The sequence below is a fragment of the Micromys minutus genome (genome assembly GCF_963924665.1).
Source record: "Micromys minutus genome assembly, chromosome: 1".
In the NCBI taxonomy this organism is placed as follows: domain Eukaryota; kingdom Metazoa; phylum Chordata; class Mammalia; order Rodentia; family Muridae; genus Micromys; species Micromys minutus.
The window spans coordinates 221131437-221146972 of NC_137969.1; the positions used below are offsets into that span (position 1 = coordinate 221131437).

Below are 15536 nucleotides of genomic sequence, written 5' to 3' on the forward strand. Positions count from 1 at the left end.
GAATATGACTGGCTAGATTCCTTTTCTTTTTACACAGGGACTCTCGCACAGAAGCTCAGGCTGGCCTGGAACTCGCAGTGTAGACCAGGCTGGCCTTGAACTCACAGGGATCTGCCTGCCTCTACCTCCCGAGTGCTATGATTAAATGTGTGTGCTACCATGCCCCGTTTCGCGTAGCTATTGGTTTAATACAATTTGTGATTAGTATGACTTGTTGAAAAAAATTTTAATTAGTAAATTTTCTCGTTAATCTCTAAGGACAGTTCAGAAGGAATACAAGGTAGTTAGGTAGAGTGACTTACATTCAAACTTACAATGGCTGAGTTGTGAAGGCGCAGGCAGCCAGCCGTGAAGGTGTAGACAACTAAAGCAAGCATTCAAGGCCACAGAAGAATCTCAAAGCCCAGGCTGAGCAATAATATTGGAGGCTGCAGAGGAAGATCTGAAACCCTGTAGAGCTAAGGGTCTTAAAAACCCAGCCTAGGGGTCCTAACGCTAGAGGGCGCCAACTTGCCGCTTCTTTTTCTACCACCACCGAAGGTGACAAACACCGAAAGAACAGAAAGATAGCTTTAAAGAGGGTCTCTTTTTCTGCCCACTAGTTTTCTTTTCTTTTCTCTTCTCTTCTCTTCTTTATTTTTTTAGATCATATTTATTAGGTTTATTGGGAAGCTGATCTCGGATGGCGAGTTCACTAGCCCCAAGAACCGAGGTCAGGATGTCGCCATGTGGAAAGTGGGAGTAGGAGAGGTTGGGGGGAGGGGTGCGCACAAGCAGAGAGAGAAAAGGAGAAGAGGTCCGCCCATTATTTCTATGCAGGTAGAGCATATTAACTCACAGCCAGCTGAGAGATCACATTTTTAGTTGTAGGTCAGGAAGTCAAGGAAGAGAGAATAGAGTGAAATAAAGGCCACATCTGATGTAGCTGTCTCTATAAGGACCCTCTGATTTTGACTAATCTGGATCTCATAGTCGGCACAGAATCTGCCGTTCATCTTCTGCTTGTATGAATTTTTATGAGGTGCATACAATGCCAGAGGAAGTCAGAAGAGGGTATTGGATCCCTCTTCTGTGATCATAGTTGTATGTGAGGCACAACTTGAAGCTTTTGGATGCTTGTTTGCAGGAGTTTATTTATTCGTGTCTCACTGATGCAGCCTGGGCTAGGCTGCAACTCTCTGTGTAGCCCAGTTTGGCCTTGAACAGGTAGCAATTCTCCTGCTTCTGTTTCTAAAACACCAGGATTACAGTCCGGTGCCACTACGCTTAGGTTCCAATGCAGCCTAAAGGGACTGTCCTGGTTGGGTGTATTCCAACCACAGCTCTTGTTTCTTTCTCTGAAGCCACTCCCTCTCTCCCTGCTGTGTGCCATTTGTTAGAGGACCAAAGTGATTTGTGGTCCTGTGTGCTAAGCTGGTCACACAAGTTCACTGAACTGACCCATTCTCTTAGCCAGTGAGCTTTGTTTGAGACATAGAAATGTTCCAGGAGAGCTGTTGGGAAAGTGGTTAGGGTTAGGGTTAGGGTTAGAGGTAGATGGATCTCTGTGAGTTTGAGGCCAGTTGGTCTACATAGCCAATTACAGGCCACCCTAGGCTACATAATGAGACCCTGCCTCAAAAAAAGCAAAAAACAAAAAACAAACAAACAAAAAACAATAACAACAAAATCTTGCAGCATAATAAAGGATAGTTGAGTGGTCTTATGTTCTTACACAGTTGGACCCTGGAGCTCCAGGCCAATAAAGATCTGGTAAGGCATTCCACACGGAAAGTGGGCTCACGTGTGTGGTAGTGATGGTTCATGCCCACTTAGAAACCAGCCTGTTCCAAAAGGCAGAACGGAGAGCATAGCATGGTTTATCTTTCCCACGGGACTGCAGGGAATCCAGCGCCTCCATTGCCTCAGAGCCGGGCATAGCAAGGACTTTACATCGCTTCATCTTTCCGTCCTTTGAAGATATACATACTTACGACAGTGGCATACTAATCCATGTTTTCATGCACAGCTCATATAGAATATTTGATTCAATCTGCCTGGCCCACTCCTATTGCAGTGTTTCTGGTTGTTCTATAAACTCCACATACGCCCCTTCCCTTGCAAACAAAACCCCTTCTCTTTTTTCCATGTTAGAATTTTGCTCATGGCTCTCTAAAATCATCTCTACTAACAGCCGTGTTTAGAAGGTATAAGGGTGCTAAGCTACAGAGAAGGGATATTATTAACTTGCAGGTTGATTTCAAACAACTACTGAAAGCCATCAGCTTAGGGTGTTGGTAAGTGATACTAATTAAAATTATATCAAAATGCTGTAGGAGGGACCAGCGGAGTAGGTAAAGAACATTATTAATGCCAAGCACTCTCTCTCCCCCAAGATCCATGTAGTAGAATGAGAGAAATGACTTCAGCAAATTGTCCTCTGGCTTCCATGTGTTCTGTAGCACTTACAAACACACACACACACACACACACACACACACTTCATATGCACACCCACAGAATAAAGAAATATCTTTTTAAAAAAGAGATCTTGCTTATTTCATTGCCCTGGCTATCTTTTTATTTTTATTTGTTTTGTTTGAGATGAGGTTTTTCTACGTAGGCCTGGCTGTCCTAAAACTTGTTCAGTAGACCAGGCTGACCTTGAACTCAACCTGCCTACCAAGTGCTGGGATTAAAGACCTGCACAATTGTGCCTGGCTGTTCTATTTATCTTTAAAAAGAACACAGGGAGGTCTGGAGAGATGGCTCAGAGGTTATGAGAACAGCTGCTCTTGCAGGAGACCAGGGTTCAGTTTCTAGCACCCACATAGCAGTTCTAAGTTGCCTGTAAATCCAGGTCCAGAAGACTCAACCCTTTCTCCATAGGTACACACACGGAGCACTCACAAATATATAGACACTCAGATATACACATAAAATAAAAATTAAAAAAATAATAAGCTGGGTTCGGTGGCACAGCCTTTATTACCAACACTTGGAAGGTAAACGATCTCTGTAAGTTTAAAGTCAGCTTGGTCTACATAGAGAGTAGCCAGGAATACGTTATGAGACACTGTCTCAAAATCAACAACAGAATAAAGAGAGGAAGTGGGGAGAAAGAGACTAGAGGATGGGAATATGAACCAGCAGGAGGGGACTTGCCTAGACCTTGGGTTCCATCACCCAGGGCTACCAAAACAAAACAAAAACTACTAAGGTGAATATGAAGTATATTTTGGTAAGCTCTCATAAAGCCAATTTATGTGAGAAACTGTGAAAGCATTGGAGCCATGCATTTTAGACATTTGCAGAGCTGGGTACAGGTATAGCTTAGGGGAGCCTAGCACGGAAAGCACGTGTGGAGTTGTTGCCAGTGCTGCAAAGTTCTGGAAAACGTCCCAGATGCTCGCATTTAGAGCCAGACCCAAGTCTGGCTGAGCTGAGAGACAAAGCGAAGCCACCAGGAGCCAAGTCAGGGAAGCCACTTTCCTGCTGCAACAGAGACCAGTAGGAACGCAACTCTGCCCCCGCCCAACGCCGTGCCCCAGAAGCGCCCTGGCACAACCCACACACCCTGATTGACTGGAATCCAGGCATGTTCTGTAGCCAGTGCCACACCTTCTGCGATACCTGTGTGGGCTCAAGTTGGGTAAAACTGGCTTTGCTGAACTGATGGGATCTTTGGGACCCCAAGTTTTGTAGCACCTCAGAAGCAAATTCTGAGCAGGCAAGTGGCCCTGGCCTACATGGCCATTTGGGTATTCTGAAGCGCAGTCCAGGACACTGGGTAGGGAACAGAGGTGAAGGCCAGAGTACTGTGAGAGAGAAGAAACCCAGGCTGTGAAGCCTAGAGTCCTGCTATGACAGCCAAAGAACCGAGGCAGAGTACAGAATGTCTGGGTCTGTGCCCTTGAGCTCGGGTGCCTCTGGTACCACAAGCACACACACACACAAGGAAAACACTTGAAAAATAAAACTAAATCTTAAAGAAATCACTAAAAATAAAGGAAGATCATGAGTCAAGAATGTGAGCAAGGTAGGCCATGTTGTGGTAAACCTCTAACTCCAATAGACCCGTGCAAGAGCACACAATTCAGTTATAACATTCATAAGCTGCCTTGATTGGGCAGATTCACCACTACACTAGCCTATTCCCCAGCTATGAGATCCCTTGCTACTCTGGCTTCCATGTGGTTCAGCTCCATCTTCCTTCCACCTCTTCTTCCTCCATCTTCTTCTTCTAATGGGAAACATTGTAAATGTGATGTAAGTTCAAGTATTGCTTCTGGCACATGCTTCAAGTCTTGGAGGATTATTTTATTTTTAATAGCCCAAGAAGTCAGGATTATTTTTTTTATATAAATGGCAAATGCTTTCCAAAATTAATGGCATTTTGCTTAAATTTTCTCAGTTTTAACACATCCACAGGTTGCCATTCGAGTTCCTGATAACCCTGTGGATGATCATTGTCTGGAAGGCTTTGTTGTATACTAACCAGATAAACTAAAGTTTGTTTTCTGATAACCTTTGGTTGGCTTTCTTTAATTTTATCTTCTGTCTCTACCTGAGCATTTTCCTTAATTGAAGTTTTAAGTTCCTCCCTTAAGGCCTATGCCCATGCTTCATCTCTCTCGTGTGTCGCCCCTCCTGTTCCTTTAGCTCCTGAATTCTCTGCACAAGATTCTGCCTCCACATCTTAAGTTTTTCTTTATGTTGTGTTTCTGATATTGTAGCATCTACCATATTTTGATTTACCAACTTTAGAAAATTATTTTTTAAACTCTGCTTCCAAACTTTATCTGTGTCCTTGCTGTTCATTATGATCTATGAAATGCTGCATCCTATTTCCTAGCATCTTTTCCAGCTCCTGTCTCCAACCTTTATTCTCTTTCTGTTGCTTATCTTGACTTATAGAATCCTGAAGCGTTAGTTCTAGTGTTTCCTCTAGCGTTGCCAAGTCTTAAGTTTATCTCTCTGTTGCTCAGTCTCATTCATGAGCTTCTGCAATTTTTTTTCTACCTTCCCCTCCAGCTTCTGTCTCCAACCTTTATTCTCCTCTTTCTGTTGTTTATTATGGTCTATAATTTCCTATCCATTCAGTTCTAGTGTTTTCTCTAGTCCCTTTTCTAAGGCACATAATTTTTATCTAGAATCCTTTCTTTTGAGAAGACACCGTAAATCGAGAATAAATAGCTTCTGGTTTCTGCCTGTACCTGAATCAGACTCCGTGCCATGGCACTCTGTACGCAGACCCTGCTGGGAGAGAGCTGGTCCCCCAGCAGTGCTGACACACCTGAGAGTACAGGAGGGTGAATCAGCGAGACCAGCTCAGAGATAAGCAGATGGCAAGAACCTAAGCAAAAACAAAAAATAAAATAAAGGCCACTTGGCATCGCCAGTTCCCCCACCACACAAAGTCCTGGGTACCCGACACACCAGAAAAGCAAGATTCTGATTTAAAATCACAACTCGTGATGATGTCATAGGACTTTAAGAAGGTTACAAATAATCTTCTTAAAGAAATATAGGACAACACAGGTAAACAGGTAGAAGCTATTAAAGAGGAAACACAAAAATCAAACAAACAGGTGAAGGAATTGAGCAAAAACATTTAGGATCTAAAAATGGAAATATAAACAATAAATAAATCACAAAGGGAGACAGCCTTGGAGATAGAAAACCTAGGAAAGAGATCAGGAGTCATAGATACAAGCATCACCAACAGAATACGAAAGATAAAAGAGAGAATCTCAGGGGTAGAAGATACCGTAGAAAAATTGACACAACAGTCAAAGAAAATACAAAAAGTTCCTAACCCAAAACATCCAGGAAATCCAGGACACAATGAGAAGTTCAAACATGAGGACAATAGGTATAGAAGAGAGGAAAGATTCCCAATTTAAAGAGCCAGTAAATATCTTCAACAACATTATAGAAGAAAACTTCCCTAACCTAAAGAAAGAGATGCTCATAAAAATACAAGAAGTCTACAGACCTCCAAATAGATTGGACCAGAAAAGAAATTCCTCCAGTCACATGATAGTCAAAATACTTAAACGCACAAAACAAAAAACATATTAAAAGCAGTAAGGGAAAAAAGTCAAGTAACTTATAAAGACAGACCTATAAGAATCACATCTGACTTCTCAATAGAGACTATGAAAGATAGAAGATCCTGGGCAGATGTCATACAGATCCTAAGAGAACACAATTGCCAGCCAGGCTACTAACTATATCCAACAAAACTCTCAATTAACAAAGATGAATAATCAAGATATTCCATGACAAAGCCAGATTTATACAATATCTTCTCACAAATCCAGCCCTACAAAGGATAATAGATGGAAAACTTCAACACAAGGAAGAAAACTATACCTTAGAAAAAGCAAGAAAGTAATCTTCTTTCAACTAACCCAAAATAAGACAGCCACACAAACATAATTCCACCTCTAACAACAAAAATAACAGGAAGCAACAATCATTGGTCCCTAATATTTCTCAACATTAATGGACTCAATTCCCCAATAAAAAGACATAGACTAACAGACTGAATATGTAAAGAAAACCCAACATTTTGCTGCATATAGAAAACACACCTCAGTGACAAAGACAGACATTACTTCAGAATAAAAGGATAGAAAACAATTTTCTAAGCAAATGGTCCCAAGAAACAAGCTGGAGTATCCATTTTAATATTGAATAAAATCAACTTTCAACCAAAAGTTATCAAAAAAGATAAGGAAGGACACTTCATACTCATCAAAAGAAAAATCCACCAAGATGAAATCTCAATTCTGAATATTTATGCTCCAAATGCAAGGGCACCTACATTCATTAAAAAAACCTTACTAAAGCTCAAAGCACACACTACACCTCACACAATAGTAGTGGGAGACTTTAACACCCATTCTCATCATTGGTCAGGTTATGGAAGCAGAAACTGAACAGAGACACAGTGAAACTAACAGAAGTTGTGAGCCAAATGGATTTAAGAGACATCTATAGACTATTTCATCCTAAAACAAAATAATATACCTTTTTTTCAGCACCTCATGACACCTTTTTCAAAACTGACCATATAGTTGTTCACAAAACAGACCTCAACAGATACAAGAAGATTGGGGGAAAAAATCCCATGCATCCTATCAGATTAACATGGACTAAGGCTGGTCTTCAATAACAACAAAAACAACAGAAAGCCCACATACACATGGAGGCTGAATAATGCTCTACTCAATGCTAACTTGGTCAAGGAAGAAATAAAGAAAGAAATTAAAGACTTTTTGGAATTTAATGAAAATAAAGGCACAACATACCCAAATTTATGAGACACAATGAAAGCAGTGCTAAGAGAAAAACTCATAGCTCTGAGTGCCTCCAAAAAAGAAACTGGAGAGACCATACACTAGCAGCCTAAGGGCACACCTGAACGCTCTAGAACAAAAAGAAGCAAATGCACACAGGAGAAATAGACCTCAGGAAATAATCAAACTCTGGGCTGAAACCAAGTATAAATAAAAAGAACCATACAAAGAATCAACAAAACCAGGAGCTGATTCTTTGAGAAATCAACAAGATAGATAAACCCTTAGCTAGACTAACCAGAGGGCACAGAGACAGTATTCAAATGAACAAAATCAGAAATGAAAAGGGAGACATAACAACAGAAACTGAAGAAATTTTAAAAATCATCAGATCCTACTACAAAAGCCTATACTTAACAAAACTGGAAAATATGGATAAAATGAACAATTTTCTAGACAGATACCAAATATCAAGTTAAATCAGGATCCGATAAACCATCTAAACAGTCCCATAACCCCTGAAGAAATAGAAGCAGTCATCAAATGTCTCCCAACCAAAAAAAGCCCAGGATCAAGTGGGTTTAGTGTAGAATTCTATCAGACCTTCATAAAAGCCCTAATACCAATACTCTCCAAACTCTTCCACAAAATAGAAACAGAAGGAACACTACCCAATTCCTTCTATGAAGCCACAATTATGCTTATACCTAAATCACACAAAGAAAGAAAGAAAACTTCAGGCCAATTTTCCTTATGAATGTCGATACAAAAATACTCAATAAAATTCCCACAAACCGAATCCAAGAACACATCAAAACGATCCTCCATCTGATCAAATAGGCTTCATCTCAGGATACATGGATGATTCAATATACAGAAATCCATCAACATAATCTACTATATAAACAAACTCAAAGAAAAAAAACCACATGATCATCTCATTAGATGCTGAGAAAGAACTTAACAAAGTTCACCACCCATTCATGTTGAAAGTCTTGGAAAGATCAGGAATTCAAGGCCCATACCTAAACATAGTAAAACCAATATACAGCAAACTAATAGCCAACACAAAATTAAATGGAGAGAAACTTGAAGCAATCACACTAAAATCAGGAACTAGACAAGGATGACCACTTTCTCCCTATCTATTCAATATAGTAATCAAAGTCCTAGCCAGAGCAATTAGACAACAAAAGGTCAAAGGGATACAACTTGAAAAGGAAAAATCAAAATATCACTATATGCAGATGATATGATAGTATACTTAAGTGACCCCAAAAATTCCACTAGAGAACTTCTACAGCAATAAACAGCTTCAGCAAAGTGGCTGGATATAAAATTAACTCAAACAAATTAGTAGTCTTTCTCTACTCAAAGGATAAACAGACTGAGAAAGAAATTAGGGAAATGGCACCCTTCATAATAGTCAAAAATAATATAAAATACCTGGGTTTGACTCTAACCAAGCACGTGAAAGATCTGTATGAAAAGAACTTCAAGTCTCTGAAGTCCAAGTGGATTAGAACCTCCACATAAAATCAGATACATTCAAACTAATAGAAAAGAAAGTGAGGAAGAGCCTCAAACACATGGTCACCGGGGAAATTTTTCTGAACAGAACACCAATGGCTTATGCTCTAAGATCAAGAATCAACAAATGGGGCCTCATAAAATTGCAAAGCTTCTGTAAGGCAAAGGGCACTGTTATTAGGACAAAACGGCAATCAACAGAATGGGAAAAGATCTTAAAGATCTTTGCCAATTCCACATTCATTAGAAGGCTAATATCCAATATCCAAATGTAAATAAAATATATCCGAGAGAGAGAGAGAGAGAGAGAGAGAGAGAGAGAGAGAGAGAGAGAGAGAGAGAGAGAGAGAGAGAAGGGAGGAAGAGAGGGAGGGAGGGGGAGAGGGGTTGGGAGAGGGTAAAGATGAAAGAGGGGGAGAGGGAGAGAGATTGGAAGAGGGAAAGAGAGAATATTGCAGTAATAGTAAATGACAAGGTGTCTCCTTTAAATCCATCCCTGTCTATTCAAAATATCCCATAAAGCCCAAAAGGTATTGTTTCTCATCTTTAAGTATCATATATATGCCTTTGTCTCCCTCTGCTGTTCAATTCAGGATACTGCAGTCCTCTCTGTTTTATTCTCAGAGAGGGGCTGACTGTAGAAAGACCAGAGGTTTCTGTGCTTCAGAGCCAGCCCTCTGTCTTTCGTTTGGTTTGCAGCAGGCAGTGTGTGCACTGATCTCAGGCTGCTTGCAGTGCAAGCAGTCAGGAGAGTGGGTCTGGCTGTCACGAGTCCTGTGTAGACACAAGGGATACAGGAGAGTGAACTCTGGTGTAGATGTCCAGATCAGCTCACTGTGTCTGCCAGAAAACTACCTCACAGGCAGTTGTGCCCCATAGTTCCCAGCGAATCTGATATCTGCACACCTAGACTGGTCAGATCAACCACTGCACTAATCTAATCCCCAGTTGTGAGACTCCTTACTACCTGTGGCTTCTCCAGGCCGTGTGGTTCCGCTCTATCTTCCTTCTTGTTTTTTGGGGTTGTTGTTCTTGTTTTGGTTTTAATCATGGCAAGGTTGCCCCGAGGCAGAAATTGCCTATTTCATCTGTAAATAAAATACTGTGGGGGGGGGATAGGGGGGAGGACACAATCTGCAGAAGTCACATGATGGCTCTGCCAAGACAGGGCAAAGAGTCCTTCATAATCCTGCTTTACTAAGGTCTGTACAGATGCTTCTATGTTATAAGAAATTAGGGAGCTGTAAAGGTAGTCAGCTGTGTCCACAATTGATTGTTTGAGAAGCTGTGTTTGGTGCTTCCTATATACCCAGGCAATGTTTAAGTTATTCTCAGATTTCTTACGGGGTTGAAGACTTGTTATAGTCTCATAATCAAAATCAAGTTGTTTAACATTGAGAGAGAGGTTCTAGAGTGGAAGACACGGTTTTCAAATGGCATTACAGGCTAAAATCTAAACGTAATCTAGGGATAGAATCGTAATTCTTTAAGTTAGAAGTGATGATAGAGTACTCTATCTAGTTGACAAATATGATGGGCAGGATGTTAATTGTATATCATACTATGTAATTTACATGATATGGTTTTGTTCACTGCATGCCTGGGAGGGAGAAGAGGTTTTTTGTTTTTGTTTTATTGGACAGAAAGGGTAAAATGTGGGGGTTGGTGCTAATACTAAGGTCCTGTTCCCCAATTAGTTCTTGATCCATTAATAAAGACACCAGCGACCAGTGACTGAGGAGGGGACAGGACACTGAGAGTTGCTCGGGAGGATGCAGGCAGAATCTGAGAGTGGGGAAAGAGGAAGCCGAGAGTAGCTGCAGTAGATGTGGGTTTTGGGTTTTGGGTGGCCAATAGCCACTCTATCCAATTATGCCTGGGTGGCAGGACAGGTTTAGCAGTGCCCATTGACTAAGTTAGCAAAGGCATTTTAAGATTAACTGGTGTGTGTGTATGTGTGTGTGTGTGTGTGTGTGTGTGTGTGTGTCATCCTTGGATCCAATATTCTTTGGGCAGGGGCTGGCATCCTGGCTCATTCCCAGAGTTAAGGCAGGATAACAAAAGCTACACCCAACATAGGCATAATGGCATAGCCCATGATCCTAGCACTCGGGGTGTGTGATCATGACTTTGAGGCCAGTCCAAGCTACTTAGCCTGTTCCTGTCTCAAACACGTGTACACATGCATGCGTGCGTACACACACACACACACCACAAAGGAAGCAGCACCTAGGTTCTAGGGTCAGTTTCTAGAGTCTAGAAATTGGAAAGGCAATAAAGCCAGCTTGGATTTCAGAGTAAGACCCTCTCTCAAAACACAGATGTAAAAGAAGTTACTATAAAGTAGAAAGTGAGTCTAATTAAATATTAAACATTTATTAAATTAACTAAAACAATTTAATTGAATTACAATAAACATTAAATACTAGGACAATAACAATACAGTCTATTGCCCATTCTAGTTATAAGAATGCTCAGTGACCTTCCAACCCCTTAACAGGTCATATTTGATATTCACATGCCTAGTTAGGAAAATTCAAGTAGCACAGTATAACTTTACTGCTAAGGTGCCAGGAGCCATCTAGGAAAGGCTACGGCTAGTAGGTGACCTCATTCTAGGATTGCTTCTTGCAGCTGATCTGCCATTCCTGTCACTATTACACAGCCTAATGATTCCTGGGCATCAACTCACCCTATTGGGGAGACTTCCTGCAGATCAACATAAAGATGACCTTTCATGAATTAATACTATTTAGATGAATCAATGATTGTATGGAATTTCTGGTTTGATTCAAAAATTTTGGGAAGAAAGTTTTAAAATGGTTCTAGTTGTTCTGCTAGAAAGATATAATAAAGTTAGAATCAAGAATAGAATGTGACCACTCCTCATATAGTCAGTAAATGCTGCATAATAAAAAAATACAATGAACTTTCATATAGTTACACTAAAAAGAGATACAGGCTTGAGACAAATTTGTGTTCAAAGAAAACTATTCAGGTCCAAAGATGAAGCCACAGGTGTGCACATGATAAGGCAAGGCGATGTAAAAACTGCTGCTTTGATCTTATAATGAGCTTACGAAACGAACACTGCTTTGAACTTGTTATTGATATCTTTCTGGAACTCCCCTTTTATATAACATTTTATTTACAAGGTAATTCTTTCTTACATAGATAACTTTTTGTCTAAAATACTATAAAAAAGCTGAAAGCAATAAAGATGGTGTAACCATTTTTTACTTCATCCAGTTGTGTGTGTGTGTGTGTGTGTGTGTGTGTGTTCTCTGTGTGTGTATTCTCTGTGTGAGTAACTTTCCCTTCCTTTCTTGGCAAAAAAAAAAAAAAAAAAAAAAAAAAAAAAAAAAAGCCAGAAAGATGCTTCTGGCTGACTCACCAGAGAAAAGAGCACTAGCAATAAATCCTCCTTGTACTTTCCCAGTGTTTATTTAAGCATTAGTGGCATGTTGTTGCATTATCAACCAACCAAACCCTCCTGAGCTCCCAGAGACTAACACACCAACCATTGAGCACACATGAAGAGACCCATGGCTCCCGTTGCATATGTAGCAGAGGCTAACATTGTCTGGCATCAGTGGGAGAACAGGCCTTTGGTCCAGTGAAGGTGCACTTTCCCAGTGTAGGGGAACACCAAGGCACTGAGGTGGAGAGGGAACACCTTCATGGGTGCAAGTGGAGGGGGATGGAGGATGGGAGTGGAGGGGGAGAGGAATAACATTTGAAATGTAAATACAGAGAATATCCAATAAAATAATTTTTAAAAGAGTCATGTTGTGTTTTTTTAGTGCTATTGAAACACAGAACAATAATAAAAAGTTAAGTTCCCTGAGTGCTTATTTAAGCATTGTTAAGTCTCCCCAGTGCTTATTTAAGCACAGAGAGGTACAGAAAAAAGAAGCCAGCAGTTTCAGCCACAGACTAAGCAAGAGTGTTATGTTTCCAGAGTCATCAGCTTCTTGCCCCCAGTGCAGTCAGAACTGCAGTTAGGCCGGAAATCATCAGTTTTCCATCAACTCTGTTCCTCCTTGGCTCCAAACTCCAAAAGGCAGGGGTGGGCCCCAGGCACTAAGGAGGGATGTTTATCCAATAAATCACTCATTCAAGACATGGGCTACTGACTATAATTATAAATACTACAGCTAATTATATGTTTATGGTTAAAATGCAGTCAGTAAAAGTAATTAGATAAGTGTCATATATCTCAAGTGACAATACAGACTAAGCCAGAAATAATAGATCATTCCAAAGACACAGAGGAGAAGAGATTCTAGAGGAAACTTTCCAGTTTTATTCACAATGTAGCTATATTCTGGGTGCTGTAGGAGGAAACAGCTGTATATAACTTCTTAGCAGCCTGGAGAAGCAGAACTTGCTCACTTGGCCTGTCCAGGCTCCCAGTGAGAAGCCATCTTTGATCTGTTAGAGATTTCATAAATTTGGATGACAAGCTTCAGCTGATTAATGATATCCTTGTCTGCTGTTTTCATGTTAAATCCCAACATCTTCATAATGGTTTCTCGAAAGTCAGCAAACTGTAAAGAATCACCACACAAATCATTCTGTGATGGCTAGGAGTCACTCACTCATCGAGGACGATGAAGTCAGTATGATCTGAAATTTAGCTTTATGAAACATTTCCTTAAGGCAATATATCTTTGGGAGTGGTAAAGGGTCTTGCCGTGCAGCTAAGCCAGCATCGGACTGTCTTCTTCCCAGTGTCCCTAGCACTGGGATCAGAGCCAGGCTTCACTGCTGGCTGGGCAAAGTGGCATTTTCTAGTTAGAAACATCCTTTCTATGACAAGAATTCTTGAGAATTTCTTATGCATTTTTATCTCTTTTTCTCATTTTTTCCAACTTTATTACTCATATCATTTTATTGCTTATAGTCAGTTCTCTCCTAACATGTGTGTCCCCGGGACTGAACACAGGTTGGCAGGGTAAGCAGCAAGCACTCTTATCCGCTGAGCCATCTTGCCAGAATACTTTTTGTTAAGTGTTCTGTTACTCAGCCTAGCCTTATAATTCCTGGGCTGGAGAGACAGACACATGAGCCTCAGTCTCCCAAACTAGGAACTGTCAGCATGTGCCACGGGGTTGACAAACTGCCTTTTGAACTACTAATTTGCTTAATGACAGTAGCCGTGTTCAACACATTTCTCAATCCACCCAAAGCCAAAAAGATCAGCAAGGGCAGCAAATAAGAAAACAGCCACAAAGCCAACTGAAAGAAAACTCCAGCTTTCACTATGCCCGTGAGAGGGGACATGGATATCCGAAGTCAGCAGAGGCAGCACCAGAGGGCGACAAACTATCCACTGGAGTAGAACACAGACACGATGCCAGAAACAAGCCTGAGACCTCCAAGATCAGCACACGGACTCACGGGGAATGGAAAGATGGAGGCTTCAAAGCATGTGAGACCCGTAATAGCTCCAGAAGGCAAGCTTTCTGAGCCGAGGCTGCAGAGTGCTCGCAAGGGAGGGAGGCTAGCAGAAAAAGGGAACGATGAACTAAGGGGTTATATGAAAAGAACGTAGCAGAAGGAAACGTCATATACGCCCTCTACCTCCAGATAAAGGCTTGTCAAGAAACCACTTGCACCTGCAATGCCAGCCACAGTTCAGGGCCTGCTGGGCTACAGGAGTTCAAGCCCAGCTCTGACAACTGAGCGAGACCCTGTCTCAGGAGGAAAAGGTTAAGGACTGGGTGTAGAGGTGAGAGGCCGTGTGGTCTCCTGGCCTCTGCAAGGCCCTGCATCTCAGTACCTCAAAAACAAGAAAAGTAAAAAAGCATCCTTGCGGCCTTAGTTCTCTTTCCCGTTTTGCAAGATGGCGGGTGAAAAGGCGGAGAAGCCTGATACAAAGGAGAAGAAACCTGCGGCCAAGAAGGCTGGCGGGGATGCTCCTGCCTCCAAGGCCGGGTTCGCTGGTGCAGCCAAAAAGGGGAACCCTAAGGTTAAAAAGCCCAAGAAGGTGAAGCCCCATTGCAACCGAAAGAAACCATGCCCTGGTTAGAGGAATTGGCTATGTGTTCCAGAAAGGCCTTGTACAAAAGGAATACTCAGCTGCCAAGACCAAGGTTGAAAAGAAGAAGAAAAAGAAGGTCCTTGCTACTGTCACGAAAACAGTTGGTGGGGACAAGAACGGTGGCACCCGGGTGGTGAAGCTTCGAAAAATGCCTAGGTATAATCCTATTGAAGATGTGCCTCGGAAGCTACTGAGCCACGGCAAGAAGAGAGTGGTTTTCCTGGAGCAGCTGGGTAGTGGCTTGCTACTTGTGACTGGACCTCTTGCCCTCAACCGAGTTCCTCTGTTCAGAGCACACCAGAAGTTTGTCATCGCCACCTCTACAAAAGTCGATATTGGCGAGGTTAAAATCCCCAAACACCTGACTGACGTTTACTTCAAGAAGCAGCAGCTACACAAACCCAGGCACCAGGAGGGCGAGATCTTTGACACAGAGAAGGAGAAATACGAGATTACAGAGCAGCGAAAGGCTGATCAGAAAACTGGACTCTCAGATTTTGCCAAAGATTAAAGCCCTTCCTCAGTTCCAAGGCTATCTGTGATCTCAGTTCTCCCTGACAAACGAGATGTATCCTCACAAACTTGTGTTCTAAATTGCTAACAATTTAATTAAACAGCTTCATATGAAAAAAAAAAATCACCCTTGCTTTGGCAACAGAAGAGGGCAGTGTTCA

The 15536-nt window shown here is 41.5% G+C and overlaps 1 protein-coding gene and 1 pseudogene across 2 annotated transcripts in view; one reads left to right on the forward strand and one right to left on the reverse strand.

Annotated features, from left to right (window-relative positions):
- Positions 1 to 13207: 13207 nt before the first annotated feature.
- LOC308423428 (uncharacterized protein) overlaps positions 13208 to 15536 on the reverse strand; it is a gene marked incomplete at both ends in the record, with an annotated part of 34607 nt that continues 32278 nt past the window's right edge. Inside the window, one exon of the mRNA XM_080920123.1 lies at positions 13208 to 13366. Coding sequence (XP_080776249.1) covers positions 13208 to 13366 — 159 coding nt within the window. The remainder of the gene's footprint in view (positions 13367 to 15536) is intronic.
- LOC308431526 (large ribosomal subunit protein eL6-like) lies at positions 14665 to 15455 on the forward strand (annotated as a pseudogene). The gene has a single exon. The product of its transcript is annotated as a large ribosomal subunit protein eL6-like (transcript).